The sequence below is a fragment of the Bos indicus genome, chromosome 19 (genome assembly GCF_029378745.1).
Source record: "Bos indicus isolate NIAB-ARS_2022 breed Sahiwal x Tharparkar chromosome 19, NIAB-ARS_B.indTharparkar_mat_pri_1.0, whole genome shotgun sequence".
NCBI lineage: Eukaryota > Metazoa > Chordata > Mammalia > Artiodactyla > Bovidae > Bos > Bos indicus.
In genome coordinates, this window is record NC_091778.1 from 22,407,758 (window position 1) to 22,435,464 (window position 27,707).

Here is a 27,707-nt window from a genome sequence, read left to right on the forward strand (position 1 = left end):
ATTTATGAATTGCTTCAAAAAGACTTTGAGGCAGCTATTTTTAAGTGTTTGACACTGTTGTCTCCAAAGGCAGTACAATGGGTTTATTTGAGCAGAACATATGTTGCTAAAAAGAAAGTGAATACTCTAGCACATTATACACGTGTGCTAAGTCACTTCAGTCGTGTCTGACTCTTTGCAACCCTATGGATTGTAGCCCCCTGGCTCCTCTTTCCATGGGACTCTCCAGGCAATAATACTGGAGTGGGTTGCCATGCCCTCCTCCAGAGGATCTTCCCAACCCAGGGATTGAACCTGCATCTCTTATGTCTCCTGCATTGGCAGATGAGTTCTTTACCACTAGCAACCCACTCCAGTGCTCTTGCCTGGAGAATCCCAGGGATGGGGGAGCCTGGTGGGCTGCCATCTATGGGGTCACACAGAGTCGAACACGACTGAAGTGACTTAGCAGCAGCAGCAGCACCACCTGAGTAGCCCCTGAAAGTGAAAATGAAGTCGCTCAGTTGTGTCCGACTCTTTTCCACCCCAAGGACTATAGTCTATCAGGCTTCTCTGTCCATGGGATTTTCTAGGCAATAGTATTGGAGGGGGTTGCCATTTCCTTCTCCAGGGGATCTTCCCGACCCAGGGATCGAACCCAGGTCTCCCTCATTGTAGACAGACGCTTTACTGTCTGAGTAGCTCCTAGCACCAGAGAAGGCGATGGCACCCCACTCCAGTACTCTTGCCTGGAAAATCCCATAGCCACACTGCTGCTAAGTCGCTTCAGTCGTGTCCGACTCTTAGCGACCCCATGGACTGCAGCCTACCAGTCTCCTCTGTCCATGGGATTTTCCAGGCAAGAGTACTGGAGTGGGGTGCCATTGCCTTCTCCAGCAGCAGCCCCTAGTACATTATAAAGAAATCATTTCACATTAAAAAGTCCGTGGATGGTAACTTTCCTAGAGGCAGAAGCCATGTGTATACAATTTACTTTTTATGTAGCACCTAGCTACACAAACTCTTAAATGATTTTTGGCACAACAGTGATTTTGATCATCTGTGACTAAATCTAGTCATTTGCAATGAAGAAGGGGAGGTGGCAATTATCCATTTTTATTGCTTAGTATGAATAAATAAGCCAGATAAATCATATTCCTCTCAGAACTCCCCCCTCCAAAAATACTTTTTAGCAACGTTATTATTCTAATGTCTGTCTTTTTCACACAAATTAGGTAGCCAAAAGAGTTTCACTTCATTTCACTTTGTAATTTCAAAAATTAATGAGGATGATGATAATGTTTTAAAAATTCAATTGCATTATTGTTGCTGGTTTGTTTGTTTTTTTTCACGCTAGTGGTGATGACTACTGTGGTAGTCTCCTGTTTCCCTTAACACTGGCCTAGTACTAATCTAGCTTTGGTCAGTAACAACAGTAATAACAGTAACACAGTTTGAGAAGTTTACCGGTTGAGAACTTATAACCATTCAATAGAATGGTGGGATGAGGTGGGGGTGGGGGCAGATTTTGATCTTTCAGAGCATTTTTGGTTGTTTGTTAATGTTTTCTTTCCCTCTTTTTGAAATTAATACTAGTCTGGTAATACTTTTTCTTACCACTTGCTGATACCTTTTTGTGGTCCAGATGAGTGAGTCAGCATCTCAAGAGGAACCTAAACCTGCTCAGGTATCTGGTCTGCATAGTTTCTAACCATTTAACCATGAGAGGATTTGAGATTCAATTTGAGAAATTGAGATGCAATGTCGTATACTGTCATTGAATTATTTCTCTTTTTAATTGACGTGTTCTCCATTAAGTTTTGACAAAAATGGGGTCAACTAAGAGTTGAGTCAGAGTGGCCTGCTTCCAGTTGCTTGGTATTCTTGGTATATAACAGGTCTGTTACCATTTGAATTTTTTAATACAGCTACTCTATGTGATTTTATTTGGTATGATGTTTACTCATGTGAATTTTTTACATAAAAAAGCTTGCTATGCTAAGCTAGGTCGCTTCAGTCATGGCCGACTCTGTATGACCCTATAGACAGCAGCCCACGAGGCTTCCCCATCCCTGGGATTCTCCAAGCAAGAACACTGGAGTGGGTTGCCATTTCCTTCTCCAATGCAGGAAAGTGAAAGTAAAGATGCTCAGTCATCTCCGACTCTTAGCGACCCCATGGCCTGCAGCCTACCAGGCTCATCCATCCATGGGATTTTCCAGGCAAGAGTACTGGAGTGGGTTGCCATTGCCTTCTCTGAAAGCTTGCTATGCTAGAGTATAAAACATTAGTTTTATTTCCAGCCCCTATTGAATACCATTTACTAAAATTATGTCCATTTCAGGAAAATGGAAAAGAAGACAAAGAAAGGAACCAGGAAGGAAGTGAAGCAGAAGAGCTTATTCAGGTAGAGTTTTCATGAATAATCAGATGTTAATGCTGGAGAGTAACTGGAGAAATTAATTTTCCTAGGTGAAAAAAAAAGATGTGGATACAGTGGAGGTGAGAAATAGATTTAAGGGACTAGATCTGATAGATAGAGTGCCTAATGAACTATGGATGGAGGTTCGTGACATTGTACAGGAGACAGGAATCAAGACCATCCCCATGGAAAAGAAATGCAAAAAAGCAAAATGGCTGTCTGGGGAGGCCTTACAAATAGCTGTGAAAAGAAAAGAAGCAAAAAGCAAAGGAGAAAAGGAAAGATATAAGCATCTGAATGCAGAATTCCAAAGAATGGCAAGAAGAGATAAGAAAGCCTTCTTCAGCGATCAATGCAAAGAAATAGAGGAAAACAGCAAAATGGGAAAGACTAGAGATCTCTTAAAGAAAATTAGAGATACCAAGGAAACATTTCATGCAAAGATGGGCTCGATAAAGGGCAGAAATGGTATGGACCTAACCGAAGCAGAAGATATTAAGAAGAGGTGGCAAGAATACACAGAAGAACTGTACAAAAAAGATCTTCATGACCAAGATAATCACAATGGTGTGATCACTCACCTAGAGCCCGACATCCTGGAATGTGAAGTCAAGTGGGCCTTAGAAACCATCACTACGAACAAAGCTAGAGGAGGTGATGGAATTCCAGTTGAGCTATTCCAAATCCTGAAAGATGATGCTGTGAAAGTGCTGCAATCAATATGCCAGCAAATTTGGAAAACTCAGCAGTGGCCACAGGACTGGAAAAAGTCAGTTTTCATTCCAATCCCAAAGAAAGGTAATGCCAAAGAATGCTCAAACTGCCGCACAATTGCACTCATCTCACACGCTAGTAAAGTAATGCTCCAAATTCTCCAAGCCAGGCTTCAGCAGTATGTGACCCATGAACTTCCAGATGTTCAAGCTGGTTTTAGAAAAGGCAGAGGAACCAGAGATCAAATTGCCAACATCTGCTGGATCATCGAAAAAGCAAGAGAGTTCCAGAAAAACATCTATTTCTGCTTTATTGACTATGCCAAAGCCTTTGACTGTGTGGATCACAATAAATGTGGAAAATTCTTCAAGGGATAGAAATACCAGACCACCTGACCTGCCTCTTGAAAAATCTGTATGCAGGTCAGGAAGCAACACTTAGAACTGGACATGGAAAAACAGACTGGTTCCAAATAGGAAAAGGAGTACGTCAAGGCTGTATATTGTCACCCTGCTTATTTACCTTATATACAGAGTACATCATGAGAAACCCAGGGCTGGAAGAAGCACAAGCTGGAATCAAGATTGACAGGGGAAATATCAATAACCTCAGATATGCAGATGACACCACCTTTATGTCAGAAAGTGAAGAACTAAAGAGCCTCTTGATGAAAGTGAAAGAAGAAAGTGAAAAAGTTGGCTTAAAGCTCAACATTCAGAACATTAAGATCATGGCATCCGGTCCCATGACTTCATGGCAAATAGATGGGGAAACAGTGGAAACAGAAAGAGACTTTAGCTTTTTGGACTTCAAATCACTGCAGATGGTGACTGCAGCCATGAAATTAAAAGATGCTTGCTCCTTGAAAGAAAAGCTACGACCAACCTAGACAGCATACTAAAAGCAGAGGCATTACTTTGCCAACAAAGGTCCGTCTAGTCAAGGCTATGGTTTTTCCAGTAGTCATGTATGGATGTGAGAGTTGGACTATACAAAACTAATACAATTATGTAAAGTTTAAAAATAAAATAAAATTAAAAAAAAAAAAAGAAAGCTGAGCGCCAAAGAATTGATGCTTTTGAACTGTGATGTTGGAGAAGACTCTTGAGAGGTCTCTTAGACTGCAAGGAGATCCAACCAGTCCCTCCTAAAAGAGATCAGTCGTGAGTGTTCATTGGAAGGATTGATGTTGAAGCTGAAACTCCAATACTTTGGCCACCTGATGTTAAGAGCTGACTCATTTGAAAAGACCCTGATTCGGGGAAAGATTGAAGGCGGGAGGAAAAGGGGATGACAGAGGATGAGATGGTTGGATGCTATCACCGACTCAATGAAAATGAGTTTGGGTAAACTCTGGGAGTTGGTGATGGACAGGAAGGCCTGGCGTGCTGCAGTCCATGGGGTTGCAAAGAGTTGGACATGACTGAGTGACTGAACTGAACTGATTATAACTTTATAGATAAAGTTCGCTTTCTAAAATTAGCACTGTTATCCTGCATATGAGAATCACCAGTTATTAGGGGAACTTCACTATCATTCTGAAAATGTAATTTCCAAGTTAATCATTTAAGTAACTTTGTGTTTAAATAAATAGAAGGCTTCTATGAGGAAAAATATTTTAGAGAAAAGGGGAGGCAAGTGAAAATAGTTATATGGATTCACCATGAAGTTGACCAATGTGAGTCTTAAAATATTCTATTACCACCCTTTTAAAAGTATATCAGGGAGTTCCCTGGTGGTCCAGTGGTTAAGAATCTGCATTGCAATGCAGGGGACTCGGGTTTGATCCCTGTTTGGAAATCTAAGATCCTATGTGCCTTGGAGCAACCAAGCCGGAGCGCCATAACTAGAGCACCCACGTGCTGCAACTACGGAGCCCATGTGCCACAACTGCAGAGTCCATGTGCCCATAAAGAAAGATTGCACATGACACAGTAAAGATTCCACGCGCTTTGACTAAGACCAGCGTAAATAAATATTCTAAATTAACTTCTAAAAAAGTGTATCAGCATGAGTACAAAAAGCTATTTTACCACCATTTATTCATAAAGCTAAAGTTTACTTTCCTTAATGAAGATGAAAATGTTTTTCTCTCCACCACAAACTTAGAAAGTGATTCTAATAGTCAAAGAAAACAGCTGCATTTTCAAAGGTTCAGAGGTTCGATTTCACTCCGTTGTGGTCTCAAATTATGTTTTTAGAAACATAATTTCTAATTAATCCTTGTATAATTCAAGGATTAATGTACATCTGGAATAATAATCTTAGCCTGTTTCTTTGTTAGCCGTAGGAAGATATGATGACGTGGTGAACCAATGAATGAAGCCAATAGACTGTGATTACTGCTTTGCTTCTAATACAATGCTTTAATGCTTTAATACAGCATTAAATCCTAGGAAAATCAAGGAGGAATGTTTGGTAATTTTTACAAGGAATTTATCTGCATTCTTTCATTGGGAGAGCTGATGCAACTTTGATGAAAAGCAATTTATTTTTTAACTGGTGTTTCTTTTCTCCTTTCAGTCTTCACAGAGTATATCAGACAGTTCGGCATTAGGGACCCACAGCAATGTGATAGGAGCAGCAGCAAACAAAAAATCCCAAGGTAGAGAACTAGCTTTTCTCCTACACACTAGAATGTAAAACTATTGTGAAGTTTTCATTGGGGATGGATTCTTCAAGATTTTGCCTTTCAAAAATATAATACCAGGAATGAATATATACACACATACTTTTGTTATTGTTCAGTTGCTCAGCTGTGTCCGACTCTTTGCAACCCCATGGACTGCAGCACGCCAGGGTTCTCTGTCCTTTACCATCTACCAAAGCTGGCTCAAACTCATATCCATTGAGTCAGTGATGTTGTCCAACCATCTCATCTTCTGTTGTCCCCTTCTCCTCCTGCCTTCAATCTTTCCCAGCATCAGGGTCTTTTCTAATGAGTCAGCTCTTCGCATCAGGTGGCCAAAAGTACTCGAGCTTCAGTTTCAGAGTCAGTCCTTCTAATGAATATTCAGGGTTGATTTCCTTTAGGATTGACTGGTTTGATCTCCTTGCAGTCTGATGGACTCTTAAGAGTCTTCTCCAACCCACAATTCAAAAGCATCAATTCTTCAGCATTTTACCTTCTTTATGGTCCAACTCTCACATCCATACATAACTACTGGAAAAATCATAGCTTTGACTATATGGACCTTTGTCAGCAAAGTAATGTCTCTGCTTTTTAATATGCTGTCTAGATTTGTCATAGCTTTTCTTCCAAGGAGCAAGTGTCTTTTATATACATACATATATATGTGTGTGTGTGTGTGTGTGTGTGTGTGTATATGTGTGTATATATATATATATACACACATATATATACATTTTTTTTTTTTACTATGGCGTGTGACGTGTGGAATCTTAGTTCCCTGACCAAGGATAAAACCCAAGCCCTCTGCAGTGGAAACACTGAGTCTTAACCACTGGACCACCAGGGAAGTTCACCCAGGGGTATTTTAAATGCAATTTGGGAAATAGTCAATGTGGGAGACCTGGGTTCGATCCCTGGGTTGGGAAGATACCTTGGCAAAGGGAACAGCTACCCACTCCAGTATTCTGTCCTGGAGACTGTATGTTCATGGGGTTGCAAAGAGTCAGACACGACTGAGTGACTTTCACTTTGAAATATATTCCCTTCAGACCTACTGTACAGCACTTGGAACTTCCAGCGCATGGAACTCTACTCAATGTTATGTGGCAGCCTGGATGGGAAGGCAGTTTGGGGAAGAATGGATACATATATATGTTTGGCTGAGTCTCATTACTGCCCACCTGAAACTATCACAAGGTTGTTAATTGGCTATACCCCAATACAAAATAAAAAGTTTAAAGAAAAAAATATATTCCCTTTACTTTCTATTGACACTTTTGAAGCAACTTTACTAATCTTGTACTTAAAGAGAAAATTTACCTAAGAGTGGACTGACACAGCAGACAACCCATAAATACAGAAATCTAGTGATTCGACCTGCCTGTTGTTTTTCTGTTTCTTCTTTTTACCTCTGTACTTGACAACACATTTGTTCTGTTTGACTTTTAGCCCAATCCTTAATCCAAATTCTACATGATTATGCAGGTTGAAAATTTATATGATCAAAAGGCAACAACTAAATAGGCAAGATAGTCATCCCTTTTACTACTGTTCTTCTAATTTTAGATACTTAGTGAAATCCTATACTACATAAATTTTTCACAATATTTAAAATTTAACAATTTATATTTTAGTTAATTGAAATTCTTTCAAACTTAGTTTCCAACTATCAAGTGTTTAATATGTGCTAGGCTGAACTATAATAATAATTATTAAAGCATTTTCTAAACTATAATTTGCTATATAGATGCTAGCTATAACTTATAGATGCTTACTCTTCTCAAAGTATTTTTCTGTGTTTTAAACCAATTAAAAGAATTATTTACTATTTCTTATTAGTTCATATTATAATACATATGCATGAAGAATCAAACTATTCAGCATTTATTTTGCCTTTATTGTAAACTTTCACAGTTCACTAACTTTAAAAAAGTTTCTTGGCAAGTCCTTCCCTCCCTGCCCCCCACCACCAGTTTCCTGATTTTGCTTCCTCCTCACTCCCCTCCTTCCACCACCACTACCCCATAAATCCCTTTGCTTTTACCATACTCACATGGACCAGCTTTATAAATAAACTCTTTCATTTTAAACTTGCTAAACAGAATTGTGATCTTGGTAATTTCCTATAAATTTAATTAGATGTTCACTTTAATCAGTTTATGGCCAAATCTGTACATGCAAGTCACATGTGTATTCCATTCTTTAATTTATTGCCTCTCTAGAAAACATGTCAAGAGTTTATGGTCTTTCCTATTCTCATACTTTGAATTTGTTACTGCTTTATAATGTATGATAGAGGGAAATGTATTGTTTGAGTAAGTCTGTTCATCCCAGTATATGATATACATTGAAAATATTGCAGTTGCTTGTTGCAATATCAAATGCAATACAATGTATTTATTTATTCAGTCATCAGTCACTATTAATTTTAATATTCTAAATCTCCCTTTGTAAATATGTATGTGTTTGTGTATGTGTATGTGTATGTGTGTGTGTAGTAAGTGGGAAGAGGAACTGTTATTCCAATTTCAACACATCAAAATAAGTGTCTTTATCTTTGTTGTATGCTGTGCTGTGCTTAGTTGTCTGATTCTTCATGACCCTGTGGACTGTAGCCCTCCACGCTCCTCTGTCCATGGGATTCTCCGGTCAAGAATACTGGAGTGGGTTGCCATGCCCTCCTCCAGGGGATTTTCCCAACCCAGGGATCAAACCTGTGTCTCCTGCGGCTCTGCACTGCAGGCATATTCTTTACCATGAGCCACCAGGGAAGCCCATCCTTGTTATATACTTATCAAAATTAAAATGATGTTATTTTTCCAGGAAGCTCCTAGAATACACTCAAATACTTATCTTTGCATAGAAAATATTGTGTCTAAATGTATCATGTGAGTTCCTCGTTTCTTTCCCTGGTTATTACATTTTTCAGGCTATGAGCTGAACTTGTGTTTTGAGAAATTTTATTTCTTTTTTTATTGATTTGCTCAGCTTTATTCTTATTACACAGCCCTAAATTTTAAAAAATTCTGCAGGAAAATACCTTTTCCTATAGCTATTGAATTTTAATGTCAATAGTTTTAATAGTGCTTCTTTTCCTCCTCTCACAGTAGTTTTTCTATATTATGTACAAATGTTAAGAAATCCTGACAGATCAAGCCAGCTGAGCTTCAGACAGGACCTGTGTTTTAAGAGAACACGGCACATATGTTGAGTAGCCCTGCTGGGTCAATTTTCACCAATTCAATCAGCGGCCAGTCCCTCTAAGGTTGTATGCCTTCTGTGAAGAAAGAGTCTGCTAGAGCTTATTATAATGTGAATTATAATTCATTCCTATTTGCGTCCTTAAATAGAGTGTGCTGAGGCCATGCCTAGCAGTGGGCCAGGTACTGAGTGCAGAAAATGATGAAAGTCATTTATAAAAATCATTGGACCTTTCAGAATATGAATAAGAAATTTTTTTGTGTTTCTACTTCTTTAATTGAAAGCATTTGTGCCTGTAGTGCCTGAATAGGACTTTGTATGATATAAGGTGGGTTAATACAGAGTGAAGATGTGCATGTTGGGTAAGTATTTGAAAAGCTCTTAATTCCATAGAAGCTTAGAAAGTCCTGAAAAAGAATTTCAGGGCTTAGCATAGTGCCTGGCACTATGACATCAATAATTACTTATTGAGTGAATATGTAAACGAATCAATCTATCTGTAAAAGATTTAGGACTATATAAGCATAGGCTCGAAGAAGGCAATGGCACCCCACTCCAGTACTCTTGCCTGGAAAATCCCATGGATGGAGGAGCCTGGTAGGCTGCAGTCCATGGGGTCGCTAAGGGTCAGACACGACTGAGCGTCTTCACTTTCACTTTTCACTTTCATGCATTGGAGAAGGAAATGGCAACCCACTCCAGTGTTCTTGCCTGGAGAATCCCAGGGATGGGGGAGCCTGGTGGGCTGCAGTCTATGGGGTTGCACAGAGTCGGACACGACTGAAGTGATTTAGCAGCAAGCATAGGCTAAAAAACCCAGTATTTGCTTGAAATTGTATTCAGTTAAACTCCTTAATTAATTTTCCACTGGGGCAGTGCCGTAATTTATGAATTCAGAGATCACCCAATCAAAGGACTGCTACTGATAGGCTTATTCAGAATCCTGATTTACTGACCCTGCTATTGGTGTGTCTCCTTTTGTTTTCTTGGTATTATCGCTCTAAGAGAGAAGTGTTTGACCAGAGTTGTAACCAAACACCATCTACTTCCATTCTGTGTGTTGGTGGGGAGAGAGCAAGCACTAGGATTATTGCTTGCTGCTAAGTCACTTCAGTCGTGTCCAACTCTGTCACACCATAGGGAGCAGCCCACTAGGCTACTCTGTCCCTGGGATTCTCCAGGCAAGAATATTGGAGTGGGTTGCCATTTCCTTCTCCAATGCATGAAAGAGAAAAGTGAAAATAAAGTCGCTCAGTCGAGCCCGACTCTTAGGGACCCCATGGACCGCAGCCTGCCAGGCTCCTCTGTCCATGGGATTTTCCAGGCAAGAGTACTGGAGTGGGTTGCCATTGCCTTCTCCGGAGGATTATTGCTTAGCAACCTGTAATACCAAGCACACTAGAGGAGCACTAGCAGTCTGCAGCAAAGATAAGAGAATGCCCTTGTTCATTTGTAAGTTTACTAATGAGCCAGATATTAAGATGGCTAGATATTAAGTTGCTATACATCTGGAGGAGGGATATCTGCCTTGGGTTATGCTGGAGAGGTTAAAAGGAAAGAGAGACTGCATTTTTAAAATTTAAGTTATGTAAGATAGATTTCTACTGCTCAAATTGAAATTTTAATAATACATCCTTCTTTAAACTCTTCTTCTTGTAGTTTCTGTGATTCTAATGTATCCTGGTTTCCTCCCAACTCCCTAGTCACTCTCAGACTCCTGTGTAAATGTACTTTATCTGCCTATTCTTCTAAAATGTTGCACAAAATTCCTTTTATGGTCCTCTTCTCACTCTAGACAGAGTGAGCTCATCCAATAATAATAATAGTAATAATGACTATAAATGCTTCAGGATATATGTGTTATATATATAATTTCATATATGTATATGTATAATTTTCTCATCATGATTATCCTACAAAGTATAATTATATTCCCATCTTGTAGAAATAGAGTCTAAGTTTATAAGCTTATTCTATAAGGAACTACTATATGTTAGAGCTGAAATTTGAACCCTGATACCTCTTATTCCAATGCCTATAATATTTTTTAACACAGTGTTTATTCATTCATCAAATACTTGAGTACTTACTATGTTTCTGACACTGTTCTAACCCCTGCTAACTAAGAATTCAGTAGTAACCAACACGGACAACATATCTTCATTAATGAGTCTTAATTTCGAAAGGTGGGTTAAAAAAAGATTATTCTTCCTAAAAGATCTATGGGTTTAGCCAGTGTCATAAGGCAAATAAGGAATATAAAAATTATAAAAGTTATCAAGGAAAAAATAGAAATTTCTTTTTAGCAGATGAACAAAGCAATCAATATAAGTTTATCAAGGTTTCTGGATACAAAGTCAATATACAAAAACAATTATATTTCTATTATATATTAGCAACAAACAATGAAAATTTTAAGATCCAATTTTAATGTCTTACAACCCCCTAAATATCTCAAAGTAAGTCTAACCAAAAATGAACAAAACCTCTACACTGAAACTATAAAGCATAATTAAAAGAAATTAAAGATGACCTAAATAAATGAAAACATATACCTTATTCATGAATTAGAAGGGTTAATGTTGTTAAGATAGTAGTGCTTTTTCAACTGACCTCTAGCTTCACTGTAATTCTAATAAAAACTTATGCAGGGTTCTGTATGTGTGTCTGTGTGTTTATAAAATGACAATTTGATTCTAAAATTTATGTAGAGGTGCAAAAGACCCAGAGAAGCCAAGGAAATCTTGAACAACACAGCTAGAGGATTTATATTTCTAAATATCAAGATTTATAGTTAAGTAACAAAAATTAGGACAGTATGACATTGGCATAAAAATAGACAAGCCGATGGAACAGAGTCCAGTTGAAAATCCTGTATTGAAAACAAGAATGATGCCAAAATGGAAAATATGTATTTTTGAGTTCTACCTCACCCCACACATGAAAACAAATTCTGCATGTATTATAGATGTAAATGTGAATGATAAAACAGTAAATAATTTTAGAAGAACACAGGAGAATATTATCACAATTTGGGGGTAGACAAAGATTTCTTAAAACACAAAAGATGCTGACTATAAAATAAATAAATGAAGAATGAACACATTAAAATTAAGAATTTTATTTTTGTTCATTAGAAAACACCATTAAGAGAGTGAAAAGCCAAGCAAAATATGAGAAAAGATACTTACAATACCTGTGTTCATCAAAGGTTTTTAACTATATAGAGAACCCCTACAAATCAGTAAGACAGACAATCCAATGGAAAAATGGACAATAGCTTTGAACAAATACTTTATCAGAGAAGATATTCAAATGCCTGTAAAGAGAGGGAAATGTGTTCTAGTTCATTTGTCACCAGGGAAATGCAAATTAAAATCATAAGATAAACTATATGTTCTGCAGAATAACTGAAATAAAAGACAATGCCAAGTTGGCAAGGATATGGAATACAAGAATTTTCATACATTGATGGTAGGAACGTAAATTGGTACAACTTCAGAAAACTGTTTGGCACTATTTCTAAGGTGAATATATATATACCCTATGATCAGCATTTATACTTCTAGGTACATACCAAGATAAATGAATGTATATGTCTACCAAAAGACATGTAGAGGATTGATCATGGCAGCTTTTTTGTAATAATCAAATCTGGAAAGTATTCAAATATTCTATCAGCAGTAGAATGAATAGAAAAAACTGTAGCATGTTCACATAATGTAATACTATGAAGCTACTGCCAGGCAACGTGGATAAAAGTAGTTAAGTTATTGAGCAAAAAAAGGTACTATTAATAGAGCACATGTTGTATGATTCCATCAATATGAAGTTCAAAAACAGATAGTATTAATCCATAATGTTGAGAGTCAAGGGAATGTGACCAGACAGAGGGAGGAACGGGAAAAGGCCTAGAAGGAGAGGAGGAAAGAAAGAGATAGGAAGAGAGGAAGGAAGGAAGGGGGAAAGCAAGGAAGGGAAGGGAAGGGAATGGAAGGAGGGAGGGAAGGAGGAAGGAAAGTTAGTGTTAACCTTTGAAGCAATGTTGTGATTGAAAAGGTAGCATGAGAGGGATTCTGAAGTCTTGGTGAGGCTCTTTTATCTTTTTTTAAAATATGGTAAAATATAGACAATGTTTATCACTTTAACTATCTGTAAGTATTCAATTCAGTGACATTAAATGTATTCACAAAGTTGATTCACAAATCATCCCCATCCCTACTCAAGACTCTTTCATCATCCCTAACAAAAACTCTGTACCCATTAAACAGTATTTCCCCCTTCCCCTCTCCCCTCACCCCACTGTGATTTCTATTCTACCTTCTGTCTATGAATTTAGCTACCTCATGTAAGTGGAACCATATTTGTCCTGTGTCTGGCATATTGCACTAAACATAATGTTTTCAAAGTCCATCCATGTTGTTCAGTTCAGTTCAGTCGCTCAGTCATGTCTGACTCTGCGACCCCATGAATTGCAGCACGCCAGGCCTGCCTGTCCATCACCAACTCCCGGAGTCCACCCAAACCCACGTCCATTGAGTCGGTGATGCCATCCAACCATCTCATCCTCTGTTGTCCCCTTCTCCTCCTGCCCTCAATCATTCCCAGCATCAGGGTCTTTTCTAATGAGTCAGCTCTTTGCATTAGGTGGCCAAAGTATTGGAGTTTCAGTTACATATATCAAAATTTCATTTTTCTATGGATGAATTTCTGTTTTTTAAATAACCATCAATCCTCTACTCTTTTATTTACTTTGCTCTTTTTATCCACTTTGACTTTATCTTGCAGCTTGCTGATTGATTGTTTTCTGATGTTCAAGCCAATGTATTGACAATTTATTGGCAACAACAATCCTTTTTCATTTTCAAGTAATCTCTCTTGCTTTATTGGTTTGTTTAGTTTATTTTTTTTAAATAAGCTTTTATTTTTAGACTACTTGTTAAGTTTACCAAAACAAAAATTGTGAAGGTAATACAGAGAATTCCTCTCTACCCCATATCCAGCGTTCAGATCAGATCAGTCGCTCAGTCGTGTCCGACTCTGCAACCCCATGAATTGCAGCACGCAAGGCCTCCCTGTCCATCACCAACTCCCTGAGTTCACTGAGACTCACGTCCATCGAGTCAGTGATGCCATCCAGCCATCTCATCCTCTGTCGTCCCCTTCTCCTCCTGCCCCCAATCCCTCCCAGCATCAGAGTCTTTTCCAATGAGTCCACTCTTCGCATGAGGTGGCCAAAGTACTGGAGTTTCAGCTTTAGCATCATTCCTTCCAAAGAAATCCCAGGGCTGATCTCCTTCAGAATGGACTTGTTGGGTCTCCTTGCAGTCCAAGGGACTCTCAAGAGTCTTCTCCAACACCACAGTTCAAAAGCATCAATTCTTCGGCGCTCAGCCTTCTTCACAGTCCAACTCTCACATCCATACATGACCACAGGAAAAACCATAGCCTTGACTAGACGGACCTTTGTTGGCAAAGTAATGTCTCTGCTTTTGAATATGCTATCTAGGTTGGTCATAACTTTCCTTCCAAGGAGTAAGTGTCTTTTAATTTCATGGCTGCAGTCACCATCTGCAGTGATTTTGGAGCCCAGAAAAATAAAGTCTGACACTGTTTCCACTGTTTCCCCATCTATTTCCCATGAAGTGATGAGACCGGATGCCATGATCTTTGTTTTCTGAATGTTGAGCTTTAAGCCAACTTTTTGACTCTCCACTTTCACTTTCATCAAGAGGCTTTTTAGTTCCTCGTCACTTTCTGCTATAAGGGTGGTGTCATCTGCATATCTGAGGTTATTGATATTTCTCCTGGCAATCTTGATTCCAGCTTGTGTGTCTTCCAGTCCAGCGTTTCTTATGATGTACTCTGCATAGAAGTTAAATAAGCAGGGTGACAATATACAGCCTTGACGAACTCCTTTTCCTATTTGGAACCAGTCTGTTGTTCCATGTCCAGTTCCATGTCACAGTTGTTGCTTCCTGACCTGCATACAATTTCTCAAGAGGCAGATCAGATGGTCTGGTATTCCCATCTCTTTCAGAATTTTCCACAGTTTATTGTGATCCACACAGTCAAAGGCTTTGGCATAGTCAATAAAGCAGAAATAGATGCTTTTCTGGAACTCTCTTGCTTTTTCGATGATCCAGCGGATGTTGGCAATTTGATCTCTGGTTCCTCTGCCTTTTCTAAAACCAGCTTGGACATCTGGAAGTTCACGGTTCACATATTGCTGAAGCCTGGCTTGGAGAATTTTGAGCATTACTTTACTAGTGTGTGAGATGAGTGCAATTGTGAGGCAGTTTGAGCATTCTTTGGCATTGCCTTTCTTTGGGATTGGAATGAAAACTGCCCTTTTCCAGTCCTGTGGCCACTGCTGAGTTTTCCAAATTTGCTGGCATATTGAGTGCAGCACTTTCACAGCATCATCTTTCAGGATTTGGAATAGCTCAACTGGAATTCCATCACCTCCACTAGCTTTGTTCATAGTGATGCTTTCTAAGGCCCACTTGACTTCACATTCCAGGATGTCTGGCTCTAGGTCAGTGATCACACCATTGTGATTATCTGGGTCGTGAAGATCTTTTTTGTACAGTTCTTCTTGTATTCTTGCCATCTCTTCTTAATATCTTCTGCTTCTGTTAGGTCCATACCATTTCTGTCCTTTATCGAGCCCATCTTTGCATGAAATGTTCCTTTAGTATCTCTAATTTTCTTGAAGAGATCCCTAGTCTTTCCCATTCTGTTGTTTTCCTCTATTTCTTTGCATTGATCGCTGAAGAAGGCTTTCTTATCTCTTTTTGCTATTCTTTAGAATTCTGCATTCAGATGCTTATATCTTTCCTTTTCTCCTTTGCTTTTCGCTTCTCTTCTTTTCACAGCTATTTGTAAGGCCTCCCCAGACAGCCATTTTGCTTTTTTGCATTTCTTTTCTATGGGAATGATCTTGATCCCTGTCTCCTGTACAATGTCACGAACCTCCATCCATAGTTCATCAGGCACTCTATCTATCAGATCTAGGCCCTTAAATCTATTTCTTACTTCCACTGTATAATCATAAGGGATTTGATTTAGGTTATACCTGAATGGTCTAGTGGTTTTCCCTACTTTCTTCAATTTCAGTCTGAATTTGGCAATAAGGAGGTCATGGTCTGAGCCACAGTCAGCTCCTGGTCTTATTTTTGCTGACTGTATAGAGCTTCTCTATCTTTGGCTGCAAAGAATATAATCAATCTGATTTTGGTGTTGACCATCTGGTGATGTCCATGTATAGAGTCTTCTCTTGTGTTGTTGGAAGAGGGTGTTTGTTATGACCAGTGCATTTTCTTGGCAAAACTCTATTAGTCTTTGCCCTGCTTCATTCTATATTCCAAGGCCAAATTAGCCCGTTACTCCAGGTGTTTCTTGACTTCCTACTTTTGCATTCCAGTCCCCTATAATGAAAAGGACAATCTTTTTTGGGTGTTAGTTCTAAAAGGTCTTGTAGGTCTTCATAGAACCGTTCAACTTCAGCTTCTTCAGCGTTACTGGTTGGGGCATAGACTTGGATTACTGTGATATTGAATGGTTTGCCTTGGAAACAAACAGAGATCATTCTGTCGTTTTTGAGATTGCATCCAAGTACTGCATTTTGGACTCTTTTGTTGACCATGATGGCCACTCCATTTCTTCTGAGGGATTCCTGCCCGCAGTAGTAGATATAATGGTCATCTGAGTTAAATTCATCCATTCCAGTCCATTTCAGTTCGCTGATTCCTAGAAGGTCGACATTAACTCTTGCCATCTCTTGTTTGACCACTTACAATTTGCCTTGATTCATGGACCTGACATTCCAGGTTCCTATGCAATATTGCTCTTTACAGCATCGGACCTTGCTTCTATCACCAGTCACATCCACAGCTGGGTATTGTTTTTGCTTTGGCCCCATCCCTTCATTCTTTCTGGAGTTATTTCTCCACTAATCTCCAGTAGCATATTGGGCACCTACTGACCTGGGGAGTTTCTCTTTCAGTATCCTATCATTTTGCCTTTTCATACTGTTCATGGGGTTCTCAAGGCAAGAACACTGAAGTGGTTTGCCATTCCCTTCTCCAGTGGACCACATTCTGTCAGATCTCTCCACCATGACCCGCCCATCTTGGGTTGCCCCACAGGCATGGCTTAGTTTCATTGAGTTAGACAAGGCCGTGGTCCTAGTGTGATTAGACTAGTTAGAAAACACAGACTAGTTTTCTGTGAGTATGGTTTCAGTGTGTTTGCCCTCTGATGCCCTCTTGCAACACCTACTGTCTTACTTGGGTTTCTCTTACCTTGGGCGTGGGGTATTTCTTCACGGCTGCTCCAGCAAAGTGCAGCCATTGCTCCTTACCTTGGACGAGGGATATCTCCTCACCGCTGCTATTATTAATATCTTATGTTAGCATGGCATATTTGTCACTATCAAGGAGCCAGTATTGATACATTATAACTAAGATCTATATGTTATTCAGATTTCCTTAGTTTTACCTGGTGTTCTTTTACTGCTCCAGGAAACCTCTCTAGGATACAAAATTTAGTTGTCATGTCCCTTTAGACTTTTCTTTGCTCTAACGGTTTATCAGATTTCCTTGTTTTTTATGACCTTGACAGTGTTAGAGAAAAATACCATCAGGTATTTTTGCAGAGTGGCCCTAATTGGGATTTGTCTGATTTTTTTTAAAAATTCATAATATGACTGAGATTATTGGTTTTTGGAGAAAAGTTACAGAGAATAATTGCTATTGCCATTTCATGCTATCAAGTGTATCATATATGCCATCAGCACAGCTCATTTGTCACAATTAATGAACCAATGTTGACTTTTCATTGTTGATATTAGCCTTGAGATCATCTGACTGAGATAGCAGTTGTCATGTTTCTCCACTGTAAAGTTATTCTTTTTCCTCTGTTTCTTTATTTCCCCTATTTCTAACTGCTCTTTGAGAAGTCACTATGCACAGCCCACACTTTAGGAGAAGAGAATTAAAAAAAAAAAAAAAATGAGAAGAGAATTATGCTCTAGTACCTTGAGGTCAGAGTACATAAGTTATTTGGAATACTTCTGCACAGGAGATATTTCTATTTCCCCCATTTATTTATTTATTTATTGAAGTATTTGTTTATATCAGTATCAGTTCAGTTAGTTCAGTTCAGTCGCTCAGTCGTGTCCGACTCTTTGTGACCCCATGAATTGCAGCACGCCAGGCCTCCCTGTCCATCACCAACTCCCTGAGTTCACTCAAACTCGTGTCCATCGAGTCAGTGATGCCATCCAGCCATCTCATCCTCTGTCATCCCCTTCTCCTCCTGCCCCCAATCCCTGCCAGCATTAGAGTCTTTTCCAATGAGTCAACTCTTCGGATCAGGTGGTCAAAGTATTGGAGTTTCAGCTTTAGCATCATTCCTTCCAATGAAATCCCAGGGCTGATCTCCTTCAGAATGGACTGGCTGAATCTCCTTGCAGTCCAAGGGACTCTCAAGAGTCTTCTCCAACAACACAGTTCAAAAGCATCAATTCTTCTGTGCTCAGCTTTCTTCACAGTCCAACTCTCACATCCATACATGACCACAGGAAAAACCATAGCCTTGACTAGACGGACCTTTGTTGGCAAAGTAATGTCCCTGCTTTTGAATATGCTACTAGGTTGGTCATAGCTTTCCTTCCAAGGAGTAAGTGTCTTTTAATTTCATGGCTGCAGTCACCATCTGCAGTGATTTTGGAGCCCAGAAAAATAAAGTCTGACACTGTTTCCACTGTTTCCCCATCTATTTCCCATGAAGTGATGGGACCAGATGCCATGATCTTAGTTTTCTGAATAGACATGGATATTTATTTTATACTGGGGTTATAATCCAGTATTACTTTGTTGCTCAAATTGTCCCATTTTTGGCCTTTGAGAGAGCTTTCAGTTGATTACTGATTCCCTACAGCATGTCCCAATCAATGCAGAGGTTGTTTTGAGCTCTTTACTTTCTGGCACTAGAAGATACTCCAGGCTCTTCTTGAATATTTCTTGCCCTAGTCCTAGAATCAGCCATTTCTTCAATAAGTCATGATTTCTTTCTTTTCTTTTCCTTTTTTCACTGTGCACTACGTGACATGTGGGATCTTAGTTCCCCATCAGGGATGAAACCTGTGCCCCCTGCAGTGGAACCTCGGAGTTTTAACCACTGGACTGTCAGGGAAGTCCCATTTTTTAGTTGGAGAATGATAATAGAAACAAAAGTCTGACCACTAGGTTTCTAAGTTCTCTTAATTTTCAAAAATGATAAAAACTATTATTTCCTGTTTGCATTTGGGAATCCCTGTTTGCTTTTCTGTGGATGACGTTTCTGTTTTCTGTAGCCTGCTGCCTGAGATTTTAGAGGAGGGGTGAGATATGCAGAGAGTGAAGTCTGCTGGAAATTCATTTTCTGTGGGTATGGAGGCATTGTCCTGCCTCTCTCACCCAGACCCACTTGTCTCAGCTCAAGGGTGAATGCCTCTGGTGCCTGATGATTAGCTTCAGTGGGGATGAAGATACACAAAAAGATCAATCACTCCCCTGTTACCCATATATACCTTCTTTAAGCTTAGGATGCCTCATCAGTTCAGTTCAGTTCAGTTGCTCAGTCGTGTCTGACTCTTTGCGACCCCATGAATTGCAGCACTCCAGGCCTCCCTGTCCATCACCAGCTCCCAGAGTTCACCCAAACTCATGTGCACTGAGTTAGTGATGCCATCCAGCCATCTCATCCTCAGTTGTCCCCTTCTGCTCCTGCCCCCAATCCCTTCCAGCATCAGGGTCTTTTCCAATAAGTCAACTCTTCACATGGAAGGAAAGTTATGACCAACCTAGATAGCATATTATAAAGCAGAGATATTATTTTGCCAACAAAGGTCTGTCTAGTCAAAGCTATGGCTTTTCCAGTAGTCATGTATGTATGTGAGAGTTGGACCATAAAGAAAGCTGAGCACTAAAGGATTGATGCTTTTGAACTGTGGTATTGGAGAGACTCTTGAGAGTCCCTTGGACTGCAAGGAGATCAAACCAGTCAATCTTAAAGGAAATCAACCCTGAATATTCATTGGAAGGACTGATGCTGAAATTCCAATACTTTGGCCACCTGGTGTGAACAACTGACTCCTTGGAAAAGACCCCAATGCTGGGAAAGATTGAAGGCAGGAGGAGAAGGGGATGACAGAGGATGAGATGGTTGGATGGCATCACCGACTCAATGGACATGAGTTTGAGCAAACTCCGGGAGTTGGTGATGGACAGGGATGCCTGCTGTGCTGCAGTCCATGGGGTCACAAAGAGTTGAACACGACTGAGCAACTGGACTGAACTGAATCCCACTTACCTTACATTTTTTCAGAGACCTTCAAAATTTCTGACTACTGAAGGCCCTCTTTATTATTCTTAGGATTCTTATGTTCATATTAAAACACACACAGGGACTTCTCTGGTGGTCCACTGGTTAAGAATTCACCTTGCAGTTCAGGGGATGGGGGTTTGACCCCTGGTTGGGAAACCAAGATCGCACATGCCCCCAAGGGGCAACTAAGCCCACGGGCCACAACTAGAGCGTCCATGTGCTGCAAGGAAAGATCCCCCATGCTGCAACTAAGACCCCACGCAGCCAAACAAATGAATATTTAAACCTCCCCACACACACATCCTATCATTTCTAGAGATTTTGGTAGGAAGGGAATGTAGGTGCCTCTTCTTAGTGAACTATCTTGGTGTAAAATGTCCAACTTGAAAGAAGTTGTAAGCATGAGAGTGGGAAGAAATATATTTACATATACAAGTGTGGCAGACTCTCTTCATCACTTACTCAGCAGACATTTTCCCACCTTTCTGTCTGCCAACTGAACCTTAATTTTGTAGGAGATAGAAATCACTTGATATCAGAGAATTATATCTAAATCCTGAAACAAAGGAATAAATTACAGTTGATCAAAACTATTCCCAATTAAGCCCTTTTCCCTTTACCAGCTGTTGGCTTAGGGTGGGCATGTAACCTAATTAGGGCCAATGAAATGTAAAGAAAAGTCTTGGAGTGAAGAGTTTGGGATCTTCCCTTCTTGGGTAACAAAACAGAACCTCCAGAGGAGAAAGCCCCTTTGTTCTCAGTCCTTTTCTACTATAACAAAGTGATGCACTGGGGCCCTCCCTGGCAGTCCAGTGGTTAAGATTTTGCCTCCCAATCCAGGGAGTGCAGGCTCAATCTCTAGTCAGGGAGCTAAAATCCCACATGCCTTGTGGCCAAAAAGCCAAAACATGAAACAGAAGCAATATGTAACAAATTCAATAAAGAGAAAAAAGGAAGAGATGCCTGGAGCTGCAGTAGCTATCTTGTGATCTTGCGGTAGGAGGACAAAAAACAAAGAGCAATAGAAACAGGATAGGTACTTAATGAAAACACTGAGCTGTTGAATGACTGTTGATTAAGAAAACAATAAATGTCCTGATGGTTAAAGTCACTGCTGTCTGATTTTCTGTTACTGTTACTTGTGTTTGAATATGCCAAGTAAATTTTTTCTAATAATATTCTAGAGTAATACAGATTAAAAATTACCTCTAATATTTCTTACATTTCACATTTGTTCCCTCAGATTTAAACCTGGAGAACCAACCAAAAATGTCAACTTGTTCAATAAAGGAGTCTAAAACTAGAGGCTCAAAGAATATTGTCTTTAGAAAACCTGCAAAAGTGATTTTCAATTTAGATCAAACTGCACAGGATTCAAACCGGGAACAACCATGGAAGAAAAATCTTTTAGAAAGGGTGCAGGCAAGAGCCCAGGCAATGCATCAGAAAATCATAGATAAGGAAAATCTGAAGAAGGAACTAGAAAAAAAGGAGGAAGAGAAACTCCCCAGGGATAATTTGGCCAAAGAGTGGTTTAATACTGAAAACATGACACTGAACACTCGTGCATATTTGCTCGACAAACTTCTACCCACCTTAGTTCCTGGAATGGAAAGAATGTTAATGCAAGTGGAAAAGAAGAAGCTTTTGGCAGATGTTGATATTCCCACCAAGTTTGATCCAATTAACCATTTGGGAGAATACTTAATGAGAAACAACCCTAATTATATCAAAGATTCAGGACTGTCTGGGTATCAGAGGGTGATGAGAGAGATCTCAGAAGACCTGAAGATATATGTTCCGAACACTACTTACAACAGGTACAGTTTGTTGGTGTTTTCAGTTGATGATCTAGCTCTCCTTATGTTAAAAAGTAAGTAGAAAAAAATATATAATAATACAAACAGGATTTTAAGTAATGTTATAGTTCTTCAGAAAGGACTTATGAGCTACTACTATGTGCTTCACTATTTATGAGACACAGTGAAGACTACTGAGGTTTGTTAAGCTCCATGTATTCATGAATTTAGTTATCTCACTAGGATCCCAAGTGTATATTTATCTGTTTTTTATCTGTCTCCTTGTACTGAAAAGTAAGCTATATGAGAGGAAGCACTTTCTGGAATTTAACTTTCCAGATAGGTAATACGTTTATCTGGTTCAAAAGCTGAAATGTATAAAGTGGAAAATATTTTTAACTCATTCACATGCTTTGGATAAAAGGAAGGAAATTAAGAATGTATATTTGCATTCGCTTATGTGTTACACTAGGGCTTCCCAGATGGCGCAAGTGGTAAAGAACCTGCCTGCCAATGCAGAGACATGAGAGATGCGGGTTCAATCCCTGGGTTGGGAAGAGCCCCTGGAGGAGGAAATGGGAACCCACTCCAGTATTCTTGCCTGGAAAATCCCACGGACAGAGGAGCCTGGAGGGCTACAGTTCATGGGGTTCTAAAGAGTCAGACATGGCTGAGCAACTGAGCGCACATAAAGTATTAAACACCAGAAACTTTCTTTCCCATTCTTTTTAAAAATTATTTATTTATTTGCTGTATTGGGTCTTGGTTGCATCATATGAGCTCTTTCATTGTGATGCATGGACTCTCTCTAGATGCCCACTGGCTCAGTAGCTCCCCAACATTTGGGATCTCAGTTTCCCAGACCAGGGATCAAACTCGCATCCCCTGCATTGGAAGGCAGATTCTTAACCACTGGACCACCAGGGAAGTCCCTCTCTCCCATTCTTATCCTCCATCCACCGAGTGCTCCCCCTCAGCTATAAATAACTATTGTTCTTAATTTTCAGTACATCCTTCCAAGTTTCTTAGTGTACTCATGCATGTGTGCTAAGTCGCTTCAGTGTTGAAGAAGACTCTTAGAGTCCCTTGGACTGCAAGGAGATCCAACCAGTCCATCCTAAAGGAAATCAGTCCTGAATGTTCATTGGAAGGACTGATGCTGAAGCTGAAACTCCAATACTTTGGCTACCCGATGCGAAGAACTGACTCATTGGAAAAGACCCTGATGCTGGGAAAGATTAAAGGCAGGAGGAGAAGGGGACAACAGAGGATGAGATGGTTGGATGGCATCACCAACTCAATGGACATGAGTTTGAGTAAGCTTTGGGAGTTGGTGATGGACAGGGAGGCATGGTGTGCTGCAGTCCATGCAAAGAGTCAGACACGACTGAGCGACTAAAGTGATTCAAGATGTCCAGAAATTCCTAGTATTTGCCAGATATTCTACTGATTCATTTTACACTACTCAGCAACTGATATCCTTAGGAGAACCTGTCATTGCACCTTGTGTCAGGAACCTCATTTCATAATAAGATATATTTTGAATAAACAGAAGAAAATAAGAATTAAGTATAATAATTAAGTAGATATATATGTATTTGTATAGGAATACTCATCACAGGAATAATATGAACATGCTTCAAGAAGTCCAGCTTAGCTTTGTGAAACTAAGACCATCAGAGCTTAAAAACAAGCAAACACAAACTGAGCTTATTAACTTGCCAGGCAAAGGAATCTATACCAGTGAAGAAATCACTCACTAGTTGCAGAGAGGGAAGATTCTAGAGTTTTAAGTGTTAGGAAGGGAGCTTTATAATGGTTATACTTGTAACAGTTAAAGACAATCACACTGTATATAGGATAGAATGAGTCCATAGGTTTGTACACGATTGATGAAAACAAGTACTATTGTTTAGCAGCTGAAAAAGAGGCTTCAGTTAGGTCTAGCAATGGTCTCGTGTACTGGGGTCACTCAAAGTTCACGGTCTATTATCCACTTAAGCTGGCTAAAACCAGTTTTTATGAAATACAACATTCAGTTTTGATATAATCTAGGCAAATTCTCTAAGTGGAAGATTTTCCTAACACAGCTTGAATGGATGGATAAAATTTGGATTGTGACAATTAGGGCAAGAAAGCATTTTTACATCTATTCTTTAAGTAGTTAGATTTACATTGTACTCTTAAAAATCTCAAAACATTTAAGATGGGGAGACAGTTTTTTCAACTGTCTTGGTCTTTGTTGCAGTGTGCCAGAGCTTCTCTAGTTGTGGCATACGGGCCTCAATGCCCCATGGCATGCGGGATTTTAATTCCCTGACCAGGGATCAAACCCACATCACCTGCACTGGAAAGCAGATTCTTAACCACTGGACCACCAGGGAAGTACTGTGGAGACTGTTTTATTAACTAGCTTTGGTTGTGAAACAAAATACCTCAAAACTGAGTGGCTTAAATAAACAATCATTTATTTGCTCATGATTTTATGGGTTGGTAACTTTGGACTGGGCTCATGGCTCATCTCTGCTCCACATGGTATCACTCATACATTACAGTAAAATGGCAGTTGATAGTCATCTGGCTATTAGTTGTCTGACTGTTGGTAAAGCAGTGGGGCAGGTTGCTGCTGCTGCTGCTGCTAAGTCGCTGCAGTCGTGTCCGACTCTGTGCGACCCCGGAGACGGCAGCCCACCAGGCTCCCCCATCCCTGGGATTCTCCAGGCAAGAACACTGGAGTGGGTTGCCATTTCCTTCTCCAAGGCATGAAAGTGAAAAGTGAAAGTGAAGTCGCTCAGTCGTGTCCGACTCTTATCGACCCCATGGACTTCAGCCTACCAGGCTCCTCCATCTATGGGATTTTCCAGGCAGGACTACTGGAGTGGGGTGCCATTGCCTTCTCCGGTGGGGCAGGTTAGCCTAGGCTTATTCCAAGGTGGTGGTGCAAAGGCTCTTAAGTTTAATGAAACAGAGCAAACTCCAATGCTTAAGCACATTGATTCCTTTTTTCCACTGTTTTATTGTGATACAATTTTTGTTATAGAAGTTTTATTGTGATATAATTTATACCACTTTTCAGCTTTCTGCTTCCTGTGTTTGCTAATGGCCCATTGGCCCAAGGAAGTTACATGGCCACAGCCAGACACACGAGATGCAGAAATAGACTTTAATTCTTAATGGGAGGAGCTGCAAGACTACATTGCATACAAACAGACCTGCTTACAGGAATGGAAAGAATTTGTGACAATTTTCGCATTTTACCACATTGTAGTTTTGTTTTTGTTTTTGTTTTCTTTTCCAATCTCCTTAAAAGTGGATTGTGAATTTGCACTTAGAATCTGCTTACAGGTTATGTCTACCCTACACTACAATACCCTAAGTTAAGAGTTTTGGAGGCTATGAAATTCTGTTGATTAGATATCCTCTTGAGATAATGCAGATCACAAAAGAGAAATTTTATTCAGTCCCTGAATGAGTTACATCATAAATTAAAAATCCATCTGGATTGTATTTAGAGCCTCCTGTGCAATGGCCCTGAAGCACAAAACCAGGTTCTGTTTCTAAATGTGGACATTTATAAGAGGGAGGAAATGATGTCTGAACTGAGACTTAAAGGATGTGGAGGATCTAGCCAAATGAAGAGAGGGAGGAAGGCTTTTCAGGCAGATGGAACTGTGAAGAAAGCCAATTTTGTTCATCCATTTTGATTGATACACATGAGAATCTGGAGACACCCAATACTTATTACACAACATCACTTACTTTCTTGTTCTGCATTGGACCCTAAGCTTTACAATGGCAGAATCCATAGTAGGTGCTCAGTATATGTTTGTGTAATGAGTGAATTAAGAAACTCAGTGAGTGTGAATGAATGAATAATGAGAAAAGGCTCTAAGAAATACACAGAATAGAGAATCAGGAAGGAAAGACAGGAATTGAGGAGAGAGCTGTATAGAGGCTCCCCAGGTGGCACAGTGGTTAAGAATCCACCTGCCAATGCCAGAGACTCAGGAGACCCTTGATTCAAACCAGAATCAAGACTGCTGGGAGAAATATCAACAACCTCAGATATGCAGATGACACCACCCTTATGGCAGAAAGTGAAGAGGAACTAAAAAGCCTCTTGATGAAAGTGAGAGTGAAAAAACTGTCTTAAAACTCAATATTCAAAAAACTAAGAACACGGCATCTGGTCCCATCACTTCCTAGCAAATAGATGGGGAAACAATGGAAACAGTGACAGACTTGATTTTCTTGGGCTCCAAAATCTCCGCAGATAGTGACTGCAGCCATGAAATTAAAAGACACTTGCTCCTTGGAAGAAAAGCTATGACAAACCTCGATGGCATATTAAAAAGCAGAGACATTACTTTGCCGACAAAGTTCCATACAGTCAAAGTTATGGTTTTTCCAGGAGTCATGTATGGATGTGAGGGCTGGACCATAAAGCAAGCTGAGCGTCAAAGAATTGATACTTTTGAACTGCGGTGTTAGAGAAGACTCTTGAGCGTCCCTTGGACTGCAAGGAGATCAAACCAGTCAATAATCTTAAAGGAAATCAATCCTGTATATTCACTGGAAGGACTGATGCTGAAGCTGAAGTTCCAGTACTTTGGCCACCTGATGAGAAGAGCCAACTCTGCAGAAGACCCTGATGCTGGGAAAGATTGAAGGCAGGAGGAGAAGGGGACGACAGAGGATGGGGTGGTTGGATGGCATCACTGACTTGATGATGAGTTTGAGCAAACTCCAGGAGATGGTGGCGGACAGGGAATCCTGGCATGCTGCAGTCCGTGCGGCAGCAAGAGAGTCTGATACAGCTGAGCAACTGAACAACAATCCCAGGTTCAATCCTTGGGTTGGGAAGACACCCTGGAGCAGAAAATGGCAACCCACTACAGTATTCTTGCCTGGAAAATCCCATGGACAGAGGAGCCTGGCAGGCTCCACGGGGTCTCAAAGAGTCGGACTGCACTGAGCTACTGAACACACACGCATGCTGTATAAAGAGAGGGAGAGAGTGGGAAAGGGAGAGGTAGACAGATAAAGCAGCAGAGGGAGAAAGATAGCGGAAGGGAAGGAGAGCCAGCTGACAAGAGACGGAGGGTTCAGAGACAAGTGGAGAGGCTTGGCTGGTTAGTAGTCATATCAGAGGAATTTAGCACTTCCTTTAAAATGCTAATTATCTTCCAGCAGTTCAGAAACCAGCCCTTCTACACTATTAAACAACTTGCCTGGGGGTATTCCCTGGCTATCCAGTTCTCTGGTTGCAGAGCTAAATAAAGTCCAAGATCCTGCATGCTAGAGGCCAAAAAACCAAAACAAAACAGAAGCAATATTGTAACAAATTCAATAGACTTAAAAAAAAACAAAACCCTGCCTGTTTTTATTTTCAAACTTAAAATTTTATTTTTGAAATCTTTTCTTACAGAAGTTTGAAGTCCTTATATGGGCATAAAGTAATGATTTAGATTTATATTGTTTCTCTTGGATTATTGTTTGTTGTTGTTTAGTCGCTAAATTGTGTCAAATTCTTGTGACCCCACAGACAGTAGCTCCATCACGCTCCTCTGTCCATTGAATTTCTCAG

The 27,707-nt window shown here is 39.9% G+C and overlaps 1 protein-coding gene across 4 annotated transcripts in view; it reads left to right on the top strand.

Moving 5' to 3' along the window:
* The first annotated feature begins 1,496 nt into the window (after window positions 1-1,496).
* Window positions 1,497-27,707, top strand: part of EFCAB5 (EF-hand calcium binding domain 5) — an 85,564-nt gene continuing 59,353 nt past the window's right edge. For 3 of the 4 annotated variants that reach the window (XM_070774288.1, XM_070774287.1, XM_070774286.1), the window contains exons 1-4: window positions 1,497-1,666; window positions 2,324-2,386; window positions 5,639-5,720; window positions 21,565-22,141. In XM_070774288.1, the coding sequence (XP_070630389.1) occupies window positions 1,625-1,666; window positions 2,324-2,386; window positions 5,639-5,720; window positions 21,565-22,141 (764 nt within the window). In that variant the 5' untranslated portion in view covers window positions 1,497-1,624. The remainder of the gene's footprint in view (window positions 1,667-2,323; window positions 2,387-5,638; window positions 5,721-21,564; window positions 22,142-27,707) is intronic. The other variant, XM_070774289.1, reaches the window with a different exon arrangement.